This window comes from Apostichopus japonicus, chromosome 20 (genome assembly GCF_037975245.1).
Source record: "Apostichopus japonicus isolate 1M-3 chromosome 20, ASM3797524v1, whole genome shotgun sequence".
NCBI lineage: Eukaryota > Metazoa > Echinodermata > Holothuroidea > Aspidochirotida > Stichopodidae > Apostichopus > Apostichopus japonicus.
In genome coordinates, this window is record NC_092580.1 from 13,057,793 (window position 1) to 13,074,843 (window position 17,051).

Here is a 17,051-nt window from a genome sequence, read left to right on the forward strand (position 1 = left end):
CATTCTAACCAATATGGAAGGGTAATACCACGGGAAAAAATTGTATGTTATTGGCATGTGATGTAATAACCGATGAATGCCTATATGATATGTACATTAAGATGTTGAACGCGCGCGGAAAATTTTGGTCCTTTTTTTTGGGCAAGTCGTTACAGCCATCCCCCCCCCCCCCCCCCAAGATCAAAGTAGGCTCCTACGCCTCTGGTATACTTTGTGATCACCCCATCTGGCACACTTCACTACTGGTCTGTAACGTATGTATGTTTGTATGTTAAAAACGCGTTAGATGTACTGTTCGATCAATACTATCATTTCCGACTACTTACAGTATATACATCAATACATTTGAAAACATATAATGATGGTCACTTAATTAATATATCTGAGTTTAGACTATATATCTATGAAGTGCATGGGTAAGAATGGCCTGCTAATATACCTCTGTGTTTAGAACTACTTACGACAGATTGGCTTAATAATATAGATAGGTATGTTGTTCGAACTATAAGGAAGGCTCGACAATGTAAGAAGTAATTATTATGTTGTATCCTTTCATAGTTTCATAGGCATTGATTCCTCACAGTTCATATACCAGCATGTTTGTGTACATAACAGTCCACTGGTGGGTAAAGAACAACTTGTGATAGGATATTTTTAATCTGATCATTTTATCTCAAGTAATATCATATGTCCATTTTTGTCAGGGGAGTAGATAGGCCTATACATCCAAAAAGTATTGCGGCAAGTGTTTACTTGTTTATGTAGTTAGCTTAAAGCAGTATTCTGCATGATTTTGTTCAGTTCAAAGAATTATAATAATATGCATACAATATGAACGGTCAAGTAAAAACATTTTCTAAGCTTCTTTAAAGTAACATTCTGCAAGGTTTCATCAGTTTCAAGAATCAAACTTGTGTCAAGTAGGAACATAGAATTTATTAAGCTCCCTTTAAAGGCATGTTCATAGTTTCTTACGCAGTAAGTACAATATGAAACAAGAGTATAGCTTTTATTGGGAGGGGGGGGGAGGAGCGGTTTGTTTGGCTAGTTTTGTAGATATTTTACCAAATTTACAAAGCTCTGCTCCCGCTTATATTGCAATTGATCTGCGGCACAAGAAACGATCATTTTGTTTTGTTTTAGTTTTACCTCAAAAACCACTAATTAGTGATTGGTAATTCCAAGTGCATTTTGACAAGTTAGTCATCCAGATAGTTATAAGAGAAAGCCCCTACAAAAGTCTAAACGACTACTAATTTCGTAAGATTTTTTTGTTGTTGATAATTTGAAATGATATTTCGACAATTCAGGATACGACCAGCTGTATAGTTCAATGATAATTAAATATTAAGACAGACTACTTCAGATTCAGCGAAATTATTAATACTGCTGAAAATCTGTCAAAAGTCTTTGAAATTTCATATGGAAATTTCGTGCGTGGACGACGCGTGGAAGAACTGTTTAATTAGAATTAAATTATAAAAGCCATGGCTTCTTCACAAAGTTATTAAAAACAAAACAATATTTGAAATGAAATATTTAATTTCATCCCCTGGAAAATCCAGTCATCATTTGTCTGGTCATGGACATTCGTTGCCATGGTAATATCGATTAATATGCCAAAATGAAGTTGTATATGATGATAACTGTAATGACAGCTCCCATATATATACAGTTCCACAATTTCATAGGTTTATATTTTTCGTCAGAATTCACAAAAGATGTCACGATATATTGTATACGACAGGCCAGGATCAGGTTCGCAACCACTATTTTTTTTTGTGTACTGTGGGAGGGGGAAAGGGTGGATCCCTCACGTCCGAGAAATGTTGGTAAAAAATATGAAGGGTGCTTAGAAGCAAAATGGTGCCATATTTTGCTACCTTGATTTTATTCTTCTCACAATCCACTCACGATGTATGTTTAGGCCAAATGTCAATGTCAATAATACATGTTTTTTAACATTGATTCCTTATTTCTGACAAATCATTTTCCAACCAACCTATATATAAGAGAGGAAAAAAACAACACTTCAGTTAAGAAACATCAGACTCAGGTCAGAATGAACTATACGACGCCATACTTCCGACACCAGTATATAGATAAAAGTTACATAGTTTAATTTTGTTGCTAACCAGCAAAAATCAGTGATCCATGGCGTGTTTCATTATAAATTAGGAGGATGTTTTATTTGTACAAAAAATGACTTGTTTAGTCCTCGTCATTACTGTTTAATATCGCGATATCGTTTAATTAAGCAGGTTTGGCAGGCAAACGATATTAGGAGCAAAGGGTCGCACAGATATATCGCGGATATAGGCTAGTATATAGTATTGTAACAACACTATATAATTACACTCATGAATATGTATAGGACTTATTTTGAACATCCGGGGAAAGTAAACATCTTTTGGCAACGTTCCAGCACAACATGCCAAATAAGGAAGGCTCATAATGAATAAAATTGATTTATTAACATTATTTTACTAACGATATACTGTGATTTAATTCATTAGGCTATACTTTTCTTGATTTTCTAAATTATTTTTTATTAATTCAAACCTTCTCATATAGGGAAAAAAATCCTACATAATTATTCAATTATTTTTCTGAAACATATTTTTTTTACAATACACATTGCTTATCTGCTGGATTTGCATAACATCCTCCATTGTAGGGTATAGCTTTTTTGCAATTGTTCGCTTATTTCTGACAATTTTTCATGTAATCTTTTTTTTTATCAAATATTCAATCTCAAAATTCGAAAATTTGATGAGAATGGATCAAAATATTTGGGAATTTTTTGTTGTTGCATAGAGTTGCTTGATTACCTGCAGTCTAGCTAATGAACAAAAAACTGGTAATACGGGATTTTAGTGTCTGATAAGTAGGCCGGCCTAGTGAAAGATCAAACTTATAACATTAAAAGCTTGTTTTACCAAACTATGATTTTTCTTATGGCACATTCTCTATATATTAACGACATCTTGGATTATAACTTAACTATTTACGTTAACAAATGTAATTAAACTTTTTTTCTGGATTTTTCTCATTTTCTTCATTTAATTCAAACCGCGGAAAGGAGAAAAAGCATATATCCTGCATAATTATGCAAGAATTAGAACTCCTCCAAGTGGTTTTCCTTTTCTTAAGTTTCGTAAGTATATACTTAACATTTATTTCTAACAGAACAAAACGGTATAGTTGTACAGCATGCCCAGGTCTATCATGTAATAATTAGTATCAGTATAGGAAACATTTATTTTAGTATCTACATCGAATTTGATGCCAAATTTATTCTACACACGGAGGAAAGTTATACATATATCTGACAACAAATCCAACTTATTTTTTTTTAAGAACGTGACGGTGAATTCTGAATTTGACCACTACGAGGACCAGTGAAATAGATAAAACTCGAAAAAGTCGCGACAATTTCTAGAAGGTCAACAACAAGTAATACATTGCTTGTAGCTATATAGGCACTACTTTTACCGAGGGTGGGCGTATTGCGATCTAAATTAAACAACAGAATAATTATGACGTCAAATTTGTATTGCGCTTATCTGTGACTCATTGCAGTGTGTGTTAAAGACAGATCATAATGTGTGTGTTAAATTCACGAAACTATGGCATGTTGTTCCTCAAATTTATAAGCAAATAACATTTTTTTCATGCCTCATATGTGTATTCCAAAAATGTGCGAAAATACACTTTTAGAATGTCAAGGAAGACTATACTCTCTAGAGAGATTTATAGAAGTTTCACTCCGATCGAAGAGTGACTTCATGTCAATTTATTACTGTACAGCTATATTAAGAGTGAGTATTTCACTCTAATTATGAGCTACAACTTCTGCCCGAATTTTCATTCGGCAGAGAACATTGAATTCTTTCCTTGAGAAGTCATTATTCTGGTCACTCTCTAAGAGTGACATTTCACTCTTTGGAATTATGTATACGTAAGCACATGTATAAAGTAAAAGCTGGTGAAGACTGCATAGGGTAAGGGGCAGAAACGGTGGACGGGGGGGTGGGGGTAATGTCGTGATAATATTGATCTTGCATCGAAGTAAACTTTACAGCGTGGGCTGCGAGCGTATCCAAAGCATGACTGTCCAAGGCCGAAGCGACACGGTAGCTGGGGCTAGGTGGCTAAACTTCCAGAAAGTGCAATTCAGTCCTGCGCCACAAAAAATTGCATGAGAGACCTGAAGCACAATTGTACGTTGATCATTTTGTTATTTCTTCTTGGGAGAACTTCCCAGTTCACACCGTCAACAATCATTGTAAAAATGGTAAAGAAATACGTAACGATACACTTTGACGAAACAGTGTGTGGCAGTGTTTATCATTTCCTGAAACTACCGAAATGTATGGTAATTAATTACCTACCGACTGTAGCCCTAAGAAATTGACCTTTCTGTAACACTATATCCGCAGCCAATTTTGTACTCATACTAATTGCACAGTCTTAGACCCCTTAGGGGCGACGTGAACTTATCATGCAAATCGTATAACTATATATATATGTATATCTATATATATATACATATATAAATTCAATTATATATATATATATATATATATATATATATATATATATATATATATATATATATATATATATGGCTATCTTACACACACACACAATTGCACACACTCACAAGTCTGAACCCAATCTCACCAACACAAATACATCACAAACTCCCTTTGTGTGTCTTATATATAGTCTCTCTCAGTAAATAAATGCACGAGACGCAAATAGATAAAGGGCAACACAAAACCCGAAGCGCTCTCCAACCGCAGTGATTAATAAAACTGCCTCAAATCATCTCGTAATTGAATAACCACCCCCTTGTACATCTCATCCAAGTATTGCCCGAAACAATACGCCGCCTCTTTAAAAAAAATATATAAAAAAAAGCAGAAGGGGAAATATGAAGAGAGAAACCACGCCAACCTCTGTTGCCCTCTCGAGATCATTGGTATACTGAGAAATGGATGAGAACTTCCCAAGTTGAAGTTAGCGTTTCTCCCGCAGCAACATTTTCGCGTGAGCGTTTGAGATCGAATCTCTCTCCACACACTTTTTGTTGTAGGGTTCTTTTTTTTCACTGGTTATTCACATCTTTATACAGACACTGACAGTATATTGTAGCCTATATCGCTTGTACTATATTTGTGACCAGAAAGTCAAAAACCTCTACGTCGTTCATCGGTAAGACCCTCTTACCGGGATCAAAGATCATTTTATATAGGCTACCTGTATAGTAAACTTGTGTATATTTCAGCGGCTACATGGGTTTCAGGTGTACACAATTCAAGTAATAAGTTTATTTAGGCATTTTAATTAACCCAAACCTTTGGTTTCGAGTTATTTTCCCCCCGTATATGTAAACTTGCCAGGTAGCGTTGCGTCTGTACACTGTAGAATATATATATATATATATACATATATCGATATAGTGACTGTGCTTACACTATAGGCTTACATAGAACTTGGGTGAACGTAACATCGGTTGAGGGTTACAGTCAAAGCAAAACAGCGAATGGAATTTTATATTCGGATTATTTCGGCCTAAAATGTCTGTTTTGGATCTGACGTGTTTGAAAAGATGACGACTCTATTTAGTAATGATATTACTCCGGAAGAATCCCAGTTTTTAGGTAAGTCGAGTCTTTAATTTTTTTTGTTTACACTTTTGCGTGCAATGTGTACGAATTCATATATAATTATGGTATATATATACCGCGGTACTTTAAGTTTAAATATTGAAACTATTTTGATATATCTCCCTTGATATTGCTGTTCTGTTTGGTTGTTTCTGCCATGGATATTTTAATTATGTTGTTATGCCTTTATCTTCATAGCATATAGTGAACAGTGTATCATTATATATGCATTGACGATATAGTTCATTATAGAAGAAACCCTCTAATTAAGATAGTATACAGAAAAGATGGTTTGTAGGCCTATATGTTTTTGATAGTTGTACAAAAGTTCGAATTCTTCACTGGGTCTTTTACTCAAGTTTGGATGGTTTGCTTTCATGGATTAACAAATCCAATTTGAAACTTACGAAAATAATGCAAAGTATGTGGAGACAATCAACCATATGTTGCTTATTGAAAATACTTAAATTTTCATGTTTTTAATACTTTGAACAAGTCGATAATGTCGAGCGTGCAAGGTGGAGAACAGAACTATATAATTTTTCTTTATACTACTATTACTACTACAGTACTACTACATCTTGGGAAGGATCTTCATTATGGTCGGGTTGATTTGTGTGGTCTGATTATATAAACCAGGGAGTTCTGCAACGGTAATACCCTGCATAAACCACTGAATATAGATAGAAGGCTCGTCATATATTTTTTTTCGTAACCGTATCACGTAGAGCGTAAATGCATGAACTAAAATATTCCAAATATTGAGCCATTCAGTTACGATAAGAAAATAGTACACTGAGTTGTCTGAATTACCCATAACTTTCACATGTACCGTATGCTATAGGGCGTATGCTATAGGGTGTATGCTATAGGGCGTTTGCTGTAAGACGTATGCTATAGGGCGTACGCTAAAGGGCGTATGCCATAGGGGGTATGCTATAGGGGGTATGCTATAGCGCGTTTGCTGTAGGGCGTTTGCTACAGGACGTTTGCTATAGGGCGTATGCTATGGGGCGTATGCTATAGGGCGTTTTCTATAGGGGTATGTTATAGGGGGTATGCTATAGCGCGTTTGCTGTAGGGCGTTTGCTACAGGACGTTTGCTATAGGGCGTATGCTATGGGGCGTATGCTATAGGGCGTTTTCTATAGGGGTATGTTATAGGGCGTATGCTGTAGGGCATATGCTATAGGGCGTGTGCTATAGCGCATTTGCTGTAGGGCGTTTGCTATAAGGCGTTTGCTATAGGGCGTATGCTATAGGGCTCAGACAGTACGTGTGTATACATACCGAGGGCTTACGATACCGGGTATACACAACTATACCACATGGTACTACATTATTGAACCAATAATAAGGAGGGGGTGGGTATCCTGTCGATAAACGAATCAGCTTTTGGTATTCTGTACCCATGAAAAGTTTCTCCTATCGTCATATTCGAATCATAATTTCCACATTGTACCGGATGCAATATTTTTAACCACCTGATCGTTTTATATCGACTCCCCCTCTTAAATCTCCCCTCCCCTTATATATAGTTGCTTTACATATGTATATATAGGTCGATATCTTGGACTAATATCTTTCCTTTCGTCTTATTCGAATCATAATTTCCACATGGTACCGGATGCAGTATCTTTAATCAGATGAAATGTTGTATATCGATCCCTCCCTCTCCCCTTCAAATCCCCCTTTCCCCTATATATGCACATGTCTTTACATATGTAGATGTAGGCCTATATGTGTAAACCGTTGAACCAAGTATACTGAGAGTGTTGTATGAGCCTAACTAAAGTACACACTTTCTTAAGTATCCATAAGTATCCATTAGTATCCATATGTCTTTTTTTAGCTTCTCTTGTTTTCTCCCTTTTCTCTCTTTTGCTTCTTCCTTGAATAAAATAAATATTTTAAATATAATATTTAATCAATAACTTAATTTAAGCAAACTATTCCGTCCGAAAAAAATTGGCTAACCATAAAACCACAACTGCTGCTCGCAGATTTTTTTTTTTGGCAACGTGTGGTCAGAGACGTAGCTTTAAGGGGGTGTGGAGTGTCTCACACACCTCACCCCCCCCCCCCCCTCATCACACGAACCTAGCAAAGTCCCTACGTGTGGGTTTAGATTTTTATACTCGGATAACAAGCACTAGACACGTCTTCTTTCTTTAAGATTCTTAAAGGGATACCTGACTGCCAGACAATATAACACTTACCCTAAATTGAATTTGTAAATGTTCGACAGTGTTAATTGGGAACGTCAGCAAAATATCTTGTTCCTAAGTCAATACATGTGTAATTGAGTGTAACCTGTGTTTGGCTATATGGCTAAACATTAAGTTACTCCACGAAAAAGGACCACAGTAGGTATTGTCTGTAATATCATCATGGTATATGGTCTTCAAATGCTTTAGTTTCCCCAACCATAATCTTCTTATCGATTTTGAAAGGCGTACACATTTGGAATGTTTGTTCATTTTTTTAAATATATTTTTAAATGTATATATATTATATTTTTTTAAATTATTTAAAATTTCATCTAAATGTAAGGTTTTTGTGGCAATATCCTTTTCCTCTGTGTATAAAATGATTTCCATATATGATTAAGAAAAAAGTCATTTACAGTTCAATTGCTATGATGACGTCATTCACCCTACTGTTGCCAGATGCATTTACACAAAAAACAATCACAAATTTGACAAATTCGTATCAACGCCATACAAAGTAGTATGAAGACGTTGTTATCACCTAAAAGGGACATAAAAACAATTAAAAATAAATTATCCAGCAGTTTGTTAAGAAATCAACTTCAGCTACCGGAATATTCCTTAAATGCAGCTAACTGTGAGAAAAATGTACTTCTTGAACACAAAAATGCAAAGATTATTGCGGTAAAACGTTTCCAATAACACACGTCGTTTTGGTTTGATCGTTGGTATTGTGTTTGTCATAAAAAACATGCACTTGGCTCGTGGTGTCATGATACATAGATTATAACATGCAAATTCTGAACAATATGGATTAACGTGGTGTCTTTTTTTTTTTGTTATGAATATCTCATCGGAAGCAATTACCTTGGCAAATTTAAGATGACATTATATATAAACAAATGGAAAAGTTGATTATAATTGACTCCGAACAGGGAAAGATGAAAATGAATATTGTCACGTGATTATGAACGCGAAGTGACAGACGCTTTACTATAGCCTGCACACCTCATTATTACAGTTAGGTATTATATATAAGTTAACGCTATTTCCGAAGGAAACTAATTATCATATGAACAATAGAACGAAAGTTTCCACCGCGTGTTATACACCCTTCACAAAAGAAGAACATTTCCTATGGATAGTTTGCGAGTGAAGAACTGGATAATTGGGTGCCCAAGACAGTGGCATGCAGTTAAAGGGAAAGCTCGAATTGTAACAAAACTGAATTGGATGAAATTTGTTCTAACATGTTCAAATGAGATTTCCTATTTATTTCCAATCTTGTCAAAATTGTATAATTGTGTGGGTTTTTTTTCACTGTGGCATTGGTAGTAAAGTAAAAGAAATAAACTGTTTCTTCTTTAACCCGGTTATACATGAATATGCCAATTTAGTGTAAACATGGAAACGATATACCGATATGGTATACGATCACAACATATAATAATGAAATGGCCTCAAGATCTTGCCGTCAATACATATGGTATATATTAGTCCTCGAACGAAAGAATCCTACCAACATAAAGCTAAGTCAGCAATCCTATTATGATATAAAGACTACTACATACACACACACATATATATATACATAAATATATATCAATATATATATCAATATATATATTGTATATATATATATATATATATATGTATATACACTAGACGCTTCACTGGGCAATTTCTGCATGCAATCTCCCATACGTTATTGCAGTGCCCCTTTAGCCAATCTATTTATTAATGTTGTGTAGTTGTTTAATGAACCGTTCATGTGTAGTCGTAGTAGTGTCTACATAAGCCCGCAGGCTTTTCATTTCATTATGAAACGAACCACATCTATACGTAACATGTTTACAATATGTCTGTATATAAATCTTGAATGAATATTACAGCTCGCACACCTGTCATTATTAACAGAAATATCTCATTTGGAGCATCCAGTTTGATTAAACTTCATTATTAGTAGCATTTCCATGAAAAGCAACAACAGAGAATCACAGAAGGCTGGGCAAATAGATAGTACATGATGAGGTCAGATTTACAATTGATGGTTTGTCACTCATTGTGCAAATACTGTACCATGTTATATGTATGCTTAAAATCAACCTTGTTAATCCACGTGGTTAAAAACACACAAAACAGTACCGGTAAGTCTTCTGCTATACAAATATAATTTCTGCTCCCTGTATACCATGCACGTTTCTGCATGTCGTACAAAAGGTGAATATACTTTACTTTACTATAAGGTTTCAATTAAACTGGACGTAGGCCTACTTACATCACGGAGCAATCTATAGAACGTATGTATGGATTTTTCTGGAGGTCAGCAGGGTGGGGAGGCTGGTGGAATATGTTTGACGTGAAGCAGAGATTCAGTTTACACGAAAAACTAATTAAAATCTATCATCACCTTTTTAAAGCGGTCTTCTCCATCTTCCGAAATGGACATTATTTACTGATTTTCTTACGTATATTATACGGAAACTTCGAATGAAGGTAGAACTCGGCCGTTTCCCAACATCCTCACCCTCCTCTCCCTCCCCTCCCTCCCCCTCCCCTCCCCTCGCAACCCGGTCTACATTGCCTATATCGTACGGTTCTCTCATACACAGACCTCAGAGAAACTTGCATACACAGCACACGACGCTACATTCTGGAATAATTACTAACGCCATAAGAATGAATATCCTTTCAGCCTTTTATTTCTTTTGCATTTCCTATAACTTAGCATGATAATGCATTACGTAATTAGCTTGATATTGCATTTATCAGATAATGCATTTAAAAAGGCGCAGTCTATTATCCACGTGGCCAATTTTAATTAAGTCTGTTTTATCGAACTTGTTTGGAAGAAGAATATGATTAAAAGTTCACAGAAAGTTGACCTCGTCATATAAGGTATACTCCGTATATACTTCACATACACACGTATACATGCTTTATGAAGAGTAGCACAAAACTATAACAGAGGATATACCATTAAGAACGCACCAATTTAATGTTGCATGGATCAGACCAGTTAAAGATCTATTACCTTTCTATGCTATACTGATAGAATAGCAAACATATATATAGTCCATTCACTTCAGCGATGATGACACACCATATAATAAATTCTATCGCATCACTGACTCAATATTGATATTTCACACTAAGCGTTCAAAATGTTACACATGTACTACCGGGCTACCTCAATGAAATATTGATTTTTTTCCAGGGAGCTGGAAAAATAACGAATCATTGAAAACACGTGGTATACAAAGCCGTCAACCTTCCATAAACATATACATACGCCGGCGGTTATTTCAATGTAAAGAAGAAGAATAAAGCCTATATTCACAGTGGTACGAAACAGTGGCGACATTGCCTTTGAAAATGACAACGAGAAGTAACTATACACGCCAAATGAATTACATGAGTTGATGGGGGACAGTAGAGACAGAGAGGATTCGTAGTAGGAATTTGTTGTATCCTCCCCTCCCTTCTCCACCCTATCCCCACCCCTCCCACTCTACCCCCATGCCCCCCCCCCCCTCCGTCTGACCACTCCTCCCGTCCGTGGACTCCTTGCATTGGTTCGTCGAAGTGTTTACTATATCTATAAATAAAGCTTTACGACTTCCGCACCTTTCAACTTCGTTCTGATCATATCCCCAACCCTCTCCACCTCCCCGCCCCTACCTTCCACTACCCTCCCTCCACCATTCTGCATAACAAGTCTCGATATATATATATATTCGCAGCAGTTTTGTTCCGAAAGTCAGATCTGCACTGAATTATCAAATCTACCCTTATAATATAACAGTCAGACAATATATAAAACATGGCATGATAGTCAATAAAACGTATACCCATGCACATGACGCTCACAATGCATTTGCAGTGTATAGGCTAGTTGTAGACTGTTGGTATATTTATAATTTGTCCATTATTGAAGAATAAGAAAATATTTGCTTTCCTTTACTATGGAGTAACAAAAATAAATATATATAAATCAGATGAATAAAATCAGTCAATAAATAATCAAATAAATGTATAATTAGACAAAGTAAATAACAGTATAGTACAAATATACTGCTAGTCACAGATTGGCCTTATTTCATGTTGATTTTTGAGAGTTTAAGGAGGAGAAAGCACATAAATATCTTTCTTAAAGCATCGCCGTGACTTGATTTGCGATCTAACTGCCTACGTGCACAATTGTACAAGCTGTGTCATTCTAACTTAAATTTCACAAACGTGGGAATATTTGAAAAGGGTCATGCGTACTTTATCAGAGATGATCTTTCAATATTATACGATAATATCCCAAATGGGAACATCTGTGACCTCGTGACAACATGCGGTGAAAACGATGTTGGTTTTCCTTATGTTTTATATACATATTATATGATTGTTACTATTATTATTGCTATGATTATATTTCTTGCCCCAAGTCGTTTTTGTTTCTTAAGTCTATACTGTTACAGCGTATGTGATATAACACAATAACACAAGTCAATTGAACCATGGGTAGTCTTTAGTACTAGGAATTGGTATAACATCGGTGAATCACGCCGAGAAGATATTACTAAATGTTGATTTTTATCTTCTTTGTTTTTAGATAATGTCGTTCTAGAAAACAGACCATGGTTATGTAGGCCAACATCGAAACAAAATGGCTGTCTTATAAATTCATAATTTTTATCTGATATTTTGTTTACCATCATTTTTATCCCTACAGAAAGAAAAAAAAACTTAATTGCAAATTTTTGATTTCCAGTTTGAATTTACAATAAATAGGAATAAAGGGAAAAGCAGTAAATAATACCATACTTATATGTAAAAAGGTCACCTTTGTCGATATCCAAAATCAAATGTCTCCATTAAGCTGATATGCTTATCACAACTTCTTCTATCTCCTCATGTTCCCCTTCTATTTTGTTATATATTTTTTTGGCCCCTGCAGTATAGTCAATCTTAACAGGAATAAGCAGGAAAGATACCATAAAGAAACTGCTTATATCAAAGTCTTTGTTAAGGTAAATGTATCTAGAATTAGTGACTTTTAACCGTTCCGATCATATATCTGGATCTGCATGTCGTGTATTGTAAGAGGGCTATAACGTAAATTAATTGGGCTTTGGCGTAAAATCTGAGGGGTTTGGCGTAAAATGAGAGAACTTTGGCGTAGCCAAACTATAGCAGCCTCTGTCTTGTATTTAACGGGGTTTCCCGTAAAATGCAGTGGGACTTTGGCGTAAATTTGGTGGGCTCTATCGTGTCGATTTTTCATAGCATGCATCTGTTGTGTATACTGCAGAGGGCGTACATTTATAGTGGGCTGTGTGGAAAATATATGGTGGCCTTTGTCGTGTCGATCTGCGTGATATAGCAGCATCTGTTGTATATTTTATGGGATTTGGCGTAAATTTAGCGGGCTTTTGACGTACACTTGGTAGTCTTTGGCGTTTCGCAACTGTTTTAGACGCAACTTTGACATAAGCTTTCGAACGCACTTTTAAGTATATCAGAAACAGGTGGACAAAACAAGGAGGAGAGGCAATGAAATAGTCCAGACATTTTCAGCTCCTTTGCCACGAACATATAACCTAGTCCATATACTTATATATATAATATGCAGCTGCCTGGACTTGTGTACAACAATTATATTGAAACAAGCAGTGTCTGTCACTGGTATACAAGTCTAATTAGCCTTCTATGACGCTATTGTTGTTATCTTTTGTTCTAGTTATTACTCATAGCCAACATACAACGTACATCAACTAACTGTTGTGTATTGTTGTTTTTTTTTACCAGCTTACACTGAAACAAAGAAGTGTGGTTCATAAATAATACAATAAGTATGAGGAAACCCAGACTTGAAGTATAATACACTAATTTTAAGAGACACCGATTCTATATAATGTGCTCACTTTCAAATTTACATAGTAATTTTCGTCTATAATACTCCTTCAATATACAACGCTATATGTAACCACTCTGTCAAGCGTGTTTCCAATCGTACCGTCTGCGTTAATATATGCAGTCAGCTCAATTTACCTCTAAGTACGTGACAAGAATTTACCTTTATATATTATACTATATACGTACAGGTAAAATAAATATGTAGATTATAAGGATAACCTCTTTTAACGGGTCATCTTTAACTCGTATATATATATATATATATATATATATATATATATATATATATATATATATATATATATAAATATATATATATATAGTACGGTATATAGTATACACATACTTACAGCGAGTACTTTAATTAAATCACAAAACGTGTACAAGATGATATCAGTTACTAATGTAAGAATAACAATCCAATATAGAAAGTCATTTCAGCAAAGTTTAATATTATCTTGGGCATCCACCGATCTCGTAACCTTATCCACAGAGGAAATAATTTAGTTGCATGCACCCCCTACACGTATCATATGACAGGCTAAAGTCACTTGACATGACACGGAGGGAATTAAGCTACATTCTTGTTACTTGTAGTAATAATTGCCTGCCTAATTTACGGTCAATGTAAATGCCACTGTTGGGCTAGTGGATAGGTAGTTGAAGCTTTGGAAAGCTGTTACTTAGACAGGAATATAATTCACTCGCTTTCTTCTTTTTTATTAACAATGAAATCGTGTTAAGAGTAGAAACTAACTGCACATCTTATGATCCTTTTACATGCACGAGGGGGTTCGTTCTACCATGAACGCAACTCACCTCTGCATTGAATTAATTTAGTGGCTTTAGTATATATATATATATATATATATATATATATATATATATATATATATATATATATATATATATTAGCAACTCACCTCTGCATTGAATTAATTTAGTGGCTTTAGTACATATATATATATATATATATATATATATATATATATAATCCGACGCGGATTAAAATAATCCGAATTTCTAAAACTTCTGCTCAATTCAGCAGAAATCAGTAAGTCGCTTTGCCTTTACAACCATGCCGACATCGTCCTTATAAAATAGTTTCAATTCCTGCTACTCCTTGTCACTTTCGGTGATCATGCACTGAAGAAGAGCTAGTTTTGCTCGAAAGCTCTGCAAAAACCAAACATTGGCTGTTTTACTTCCAATCACTTACCTAATTCTATTATTGTATCTCACTCGAGATCCAGCCTTTCTCTAAATGCAGCATAGTTTTTCCGTTATTCCTATATATATATATATATATATATATATATATATATATATATATAGCAACCAAAAAAAAATGAGGAATCGAACCAAACTTCAGCTTCCTGTAAGAATTTAGCAATATAAATACGTTAAAAGAAGGTAATAACCATTAAGACTTGTACACATTTTCTCGATTCTGTACGGCTTGAATCTTTCCGGGCACCTAATCAGTTTCTATTCATTGTCTTAATACAAGACGATATCTTACATCTAAAGACCTTAATCGCTGATTACTGCTTAGATGATTGTCTTAATGAAGTTGTATATAGCTACTTCCACTGCATGAGTGTACGATGTTAGAGAAGCATCCAGTGAGTAACACTGGTATTAGTATTTAACCTCATATTATGAGTAATTTGGAAAATTATCAAACAAATCGACTTTTGTTTCATTATGGCATTGTAACATGATTAGTCAAGCTAGCAAAATACATTGCCATGGTAGTTCTGTTTAAACAGCGTAATATATATATATATATATATATATATATATATGTATATATATATATATGATATATATGATATATATATATATATGATATATATGATATAAATATATATATATATATATACATATATATATATATATACATACATACATACATACATACATATACAAAATATCTGCTCAAAAGCTACTGCTTTCATGTGATTCATGCTGTTTAAATATGCATTATTCAGTAAACGCTTTTAGTTCACTATGTAATGTCTTTCTACCCGTATATACATTTTGATTTTTATTAAATCATTTTAAAATCGACATTCGGTACTTTTCAGTTTGTTTACACCTACACTCTTTGTCTAAATATTTACATGTCATCATACCTACATTCTAAAAATCAGTTTTGTAATCTGTTTTCATCTGTACTCTGAGTTCTTCTATCTCTTCATAAACCTGCTCTCTGAAATGTTTTTGAACCACTTCATACCTGTCCCTGCACTCTGAGGTGTTATGTCTCTATATCTGCACCTTTTGTGTTGTAATCCTTCCTACAAACTAACATCTTTAATCTCCTCATACGTATCATTGTACCTTGTTAATCTCTTTACCCATATACACTCTTAGTTTTTGGGGGAGTTGAGTTGGTTGGGAACAAGTTACAGCCGAAATAGTGAACCATTTCAAACAATTTACAATTTAGAGATTGGATCATATACCAGCTGAGAATATTCCATATGTACATTACCTATGAAATCACATAAAGCCAACCTATACGAAGTTGGTATGGTTTCTCTCTATTGTCATTTATAGAACAATGATTATATTCAATATATGCTAAAAAATGACACAAACAAAGCAAGACTTTGTGTGAATCGCGATCAAATACCTGATCGCGATTCACACAAAGTCTTGCTTTGTTTGTGTCATTTTTTAGCATATATTGAATATAATCATTGTTCTATAAATGACAATAGAGAGAAGGAATTTGAAGTGTTTTACCACAGTGTTGAGAGTTACAACCGTCAAGGGACTACATTTTTAGAAATTATAAGCTAGATCGAATTTGGTGGGAAAATCAGATGAAATTTATACGAATACGCAATTCGACCTATACCCCATAATATCGGGAGAATATAACATTTATCACGGTATCTAACATACTGTTTGTAATAAACTTCAATGTAACATTATGTGATACCTCCTGTGTATAGAAACAGCAAACACAAATCCCCAAATCACAAAACTAATACTCATCTAATTTCATTATTCCCCTCTTTGTACCCCAGCCACCCTGCTTAGATGATTCCATTGAGGACTGCAAAATCGTCTCCAAAGGTTCTGTTTCAGCCAAGCAAAACACTGTTTACGAAATATCCTTACATGAAATGAAAGCTAGAAACTGTTTTTTTTTTCCTTCTGATTCTGTAAATACCGAGTGAACGTGCATAATATTTTACATTGAGTTTGAACAACATAAGTAACACTGCCAATTCTAATCCAATGA

General features: G+C 34.6%; 1 protein-coding gene across 1 annotated transcript in view; it reads left to right on the plus strand.

Annotated features, from left to right (window-relative positions):
- Nucleotides 1-5,476: 5,476 nt before the first annotated feature.
- The window catches only part of LOC139962043 (cAMP-dependent protein kinase type II regulatory subunit-like), a 114,923-nt gene continuing 103,348 nt past the window's right edge, over nucleotides 5,477-17,051 (plus strand). Inside the window, exon 1 of the mRNA XM_071961882.1 lies at nucleotides 5,477-5,669. Coding sequence (XP_071817983.1) covers nucleotides 5,618-5,669 — 52 coding nt within the window. The 5' untranslated portion in view covers nucleotides 5,477-5,617. The remainder of the gene's footprint in view (nucleotides 5,670-17,051) is intronic.